Here is a 4,929-nt window from a genome sequence, read left to right on the forward strand (position 1 = left end):
TGTAGCCTTGTCACTCCTATTCCTCACTCCTCGGCCCAAATTTATTCTGTGTTGCTGTCTGAACCACCCGCTCCTGGGTCAGCCCATGCCCAGCCTCCCACATGTAATCAGTCCCTGGCCCGGTGAAGGAGCACTTCTGGCCAGCCACTCATGGGATAGATGCCCAGCAAATACCCCTCAGCCCCAGATGCAAGCCTGGGAACTGACATATTACAGTGTTCAGTGCTGTACACTGCATCTTGCTAGCTCAAGTACATTTGTCCATCAGTTTATCAAAGAAATTGCTATGCACCAGCTCTGTCACTAAGTGAAGTCTCTGCACACACTGAATCCACATGCACTGTTTTAGATAAACAATAAATTGACTGACTACAGCAAGATTTTAAATGATTATAAATCAGATTAATATGAATCAATAGATTAATGTGAATCAAGGAGTTGGTCAAAATTAACTAAAAGGTAACTCTCATCCTAAACTAAGCTTAATATTTCAGTAGCTTTTCAGTCTGTGATGTTAGCTTACCCACAGCTGGCTGCAATGCCTCTTGCAAGCAGGTGACCTCCCTCGTCCATCCGTCCCCACCCCAGTGGGCGCAGTTGTCAGTGTCCTTGAAGTTGCTTAGAAGATGGATTCCAAGGGAAAGTCCTGAGACAAAGATGCCTCTCTCTTTTAACAAGTTTCTTCGACCCCCCTGGAGTCAGGTGATAGGCCATGTCCGGCAGTGGACATGATTTCTTCCACTTGAGCCAAAGTGCTCAAAGGTGCTTAGGCCAGTCCATTGTTCCTGTATGTATGCCTTTGCAAGGCGTGAAACCTCACTTTGCTTGGTGTTTGCCTGGATCTATTCAAACGATGTGAGACATACCTTTAGGGATATTACATAGCAGAGTTTCATATCTGTACATATGTGACATTGCAGGAAACATACTACCATAACAATAATGTTCAATATGTCATGAGCCTTCCAAAAACATCTTACATGACACACTTTGCATCAAACAATACACAGTTAGTTACACTATAAGGGTGATCATGAATGATACACAAATCACATTATATGGATGTACATTGGGTACAGCATGTCACACCCGCCAAGTGTTTTTTTTTTCTGTGGTTTCAAATTAACCGTTGTTAGCTCAGAACAAGCACGTCCATGCCACTGTGGGTCAGCCTTTTATCCAGTCTGGGCCTCTGAACATGTCTTCATGTAACCAGTGATCAGCAGCAATGGTTTCTCCTCAGGGCACAGCTTCTATAGGTTTGGTGTGGAGATGACAAGTTGCCTCCCCCTCCCCCCAAGTATTTCCTAGGAGTCCCACTTAACTTTGTTTCACATTGTTTCAAAGAGTCCTTTGAAGCTTATAGCATTTCCTGGGGTTTGTCTTAGCCACATCTCTTCCCCAGAGATGTTACAGATTATCCCACAGTAATACATATACCCCTATTTTTAATGCAATGAATTCCTAGGATACTGAAACGTAATTCAACAAGATTTGACTTAATTCAGTAAAGATGGTCCAAGATATTGCAGGAAATTCCCATCTCTGTCACACCCCTGTCTGTATGTATCCATCTTTCTCTTATCTTATTCTTAGATTGTCAGATCTGTGGGGCAGAGACAGTTTTTTGTTCCATGTCTGTAGAAAACCCAGTAGAATGGGATTCGGGTCCATGGCTAGCACTACTAGGAGCTACGGTAATAGAAACAGTAAATGATGATAATGGGCAGGCTCTGGGCAGTGGGAGGGAGGGTGTTAGAGAGCGGGGAGAGGAAGTTTTGTGGCAAAGAGTTCCTATGAGCCAGGAGAGCTGGGGGCAGTGGTAAGGGATAGGGATGACATGGAACAGCTGCTGTAGGGAGTTCAGATGCTGGGTAAGGTGGGCCGCAATGGAACTCAAGGATCTGGAAGGGTTGGTGCTGGTTAGAGTACAGGGAGCATGGGTGCTGGGTAGCAGTGCTAGCAATGGGAGGGAGCAAAGGGACACGTTTCTGGCAGGAGTTCTTGGGAATCAGGACCAAGGAACTATTAAACTCCTTTTATGGCTCATTGTGAAAGCTAAATATCCTTTAATGGACCATTAACGGGCGTTGTTCATTCAAACTTGCTAGACTGGATACAAACAATTACTTCAGGAGCAAACACATTTCGAATCCAGATGGACAGTCATATCTATAACTTCAGATACACAGATGTTACATGCACATAAACAATACTATTATATTTAGCAAATTATAACTTTTCTAATGGTACCTGACATGGCATATCTTGTATAAATTATTCTACTTTTGCAGTATTGATATTAAATAACATTATAAATGGTCACCCCTCCTCCAGACAGCGTAACGACCTGCTTTAGATTTTAGAAGCCTCTTTCATCATGAGTGTCTGGCTCTGTGTGTTCCAAGTAGACATGGACATAGCTAAATCCCTCCAAAGAAGAATGTCCTGCATCTTTGAGCACCTGCGAAGCTGGCCAGAGGACATTATTGCTTTCAAATGGGCTGGCGTTAAAATAACAGAACTTTTTTTGTGTGTGACAAATGTCCCATGAATTCACCTGATTTCACCTGTCTTCTTTGCCCTCCCAGTTTCCAAACCTGGCGTCATCTCCCAGCTGGAACAAGGGGAAGAGCCATTGTCCCCAGATTTCCAGGGCTCGGAGGAAAGAGAGATCCTGAGAGGCAGCTGCACTGGTGAGGGATCATTAACCTGTCAGTGTCTGAAGGAAACAGCTGGGATTCCCAACAAGACCTTGTGAGCTCTCTGAGTTAAGGATTGTCCCTAGCAGGTGTCACATCCACAGGGTAGACTTGCTGATGGTTTACTACCCATCCTGACTAGCTCCTGGCAGTAGCTCCTTCCACAAACTCCCTTCTCCCTGAGGGCAGGTCTACACTGTTGGCAAAATTTGGCGGCAGTCAATGGGAGTTATGCAAGCTATGCAGAGTAGCTTCTGTAATTCTTGTCAACTTCGTTACTTCCCTTTAGTGCGCCATCTCTGCTGCGCCGACAGGAAATGCGTTCCTGTCGACGCAGTGCTATGCTTTTGTTGGAGGTGGTTTTAGTAGATCGACTTCCAGATCGATTGAGCATGTCTTCACTGCTGCTCAATCGATCCATAAAAATCGATCTGATGGCAGTGAACTTGCCACAGTCACTGTGTACATAACCTGAGTGTTTGGATGCGAGCTGTTCTTTTGATTTGTTCTCCCCTTTTCCATTCCTGTTTCTGAGGTTTTTCTTTCTCTGTCTAGCAGATGGGATGATGAGTAAGACCATGGAGCAGAATCCTCAGCAGGAAGATGATGAGCAAGTGAAATCACATGGAGCATTATTGCAAAGATGCAAAGAGATTGTATCCAGGAGTTCTGAGCAAGGAAAAGCCTGTGAGAGTCAGCACAGGCCAGAGAAGCAGCAGGGAAACCAGCCAATGCAGAAAGTTGGTAAATCTGTTAATTATTGGGGAACTCACAAAGGCCTCCAGGAAACCATGGCCCAGAAGAGAATTCCCACGAAAGAGAGAAATAACACATGCGTTGAGTGTGAGAAAAAGTTTAGAAGGCGCTCACACCTTATTAGACATCAGACAATCCACACAGGAGCTAGACCCTATGAATGCCTTGAGTGTGAGAAAGCCTTCACTGAGCACTCAAACCTCATTAACCATCAGAGAATCCACACAGGGGAGAAACCCTATGAATGCTGTGAGTGTGGGCGGAGATCAACCCTTATTAACCATCAGAGGATCCACACAGGGGAAAACCCCTATGAATGCAGTGAGTGCGGGAAAACCTTCACTCGGAGATCACTTATTAAACATGAGAGGATCCACACAACCCTATAAATTAAACATGAGAGGATCCACACAGGGGAGAAACCTCATTAAACCAGAGGATATAAATGCTGTGAGTGCGGGAAAACCTTCACTGGAGATCAACCCTTATTAAACATGAGAGGATCCACACAGGGGAGAAACCCTATAAATGCTGTGAGTGCAAGAAAACCTTCACTGAGTGCTCAACCCTTATTAAACATCGGAGGATCCACACAGGGGAGAAACCATATGAATGCTGTGAGTGCGGGAAAACCTTCACTGAGCGCTCAAACCTCATTAAACATCAGAGGATCCACACAGGGGAGAAACCCTATGAATGCTGTGACTGCGGGAAAACCTTCACTCGGAGATCAACTTATATTAAACATGAGAGGATCCATACAGGGGAGAAACCCTATGAATGTTTTGAGTGCAGGAAAACCTTTACTGAGCGCTCAACCCTTATTAAACATCAGAGGACTCACACAGGGGAAAAACCCTATGAATGCAGTGAGTGCAGGAAAACCTTCAGTGAGCGCTCAACTCTTATTAAACATCAGAGGATTCACACAGGGGAGAAACCCTATGAATGCAGTGAGTGCTGGAAAACCTTCCCTCAGCACTCAACCCTTATTACACATCAGAGGATCCACACAGGGGAGAAACCCTATGAATGCTGTGAGTGTGGGAAAACCTTTTCTCGGAGCTCAAACTTTATTACACATCAGAGGATCCACACAGGGGTGAAACCCTATGAATGCTGTGACTGTGGGAAACCCTTTGCTCGGAGCTCACACCTTATTTCTCATCAGAGAAGTTGCACGGGAAATAAAGATTATAAAAACTTTGCTTAGGGTTGAGAATTTTTTTTTTCTTTTGCTAATTTCTACATAGTGAGCTTTAAGGCAGTATTTGTGTCATCGCAATCTTTCAGTTTCCCCAGCTGAGTTGTCTACTTTTCCCTTTTGTAACTCACCCTCCCTTGGGGAGAAACCCATAGTTCTTGTCATCAACTCCTATGTCATGGAAGTGTGTCCCCCTCCAACAGGAAAGTCAGTGAGCCCCAGTGTGGTAACTAGGAGTGTCTTTACTAGGTACATGGAGGATAAATC

The 4,929-nt window shown here is 44.7% G+C and overlaps 1 protein-coding gene across 1 annotated transcript; it reads left to right on the forward strand.

Moving 5' to 3' along the window:
- Positions 1-2,591: 2,591 nt before the first annotated feature.
- LOC137161514 (zinc finger protein 436-like) lies at positions 2,592-4,671 on the forward strand (the record flags this gene model as incomplete). Its single annotated transcript, XM_067560828.1, has 3 exons — positions 2,592-2,696; positions 3,258-3,803; positions 3,932-4,671. Coding segments are annotated over 3 exons (1,391 nt in total), but the record flags the coding sequence as incomplete, so codon positions are not given.
- Positions 4,672-4,929: the final 258 nt, after the last annotated feature.

This window comes from Emydura macquarii, unplaced genomic scaffold (assembly GCF_026122565.2).
Source record: "Emydura macquarii macquarii isolate MOO-44397 ecotype Brisbane River unplaced genomic scaffold, CSIRO-AGI_Emac_v2 contig_2314, whole genome shotgun sequence".
NCBI lineage: Eukaryota > Metazoa > Chordata > Testudines > Chelidae > Emydura > Emydura macquarii.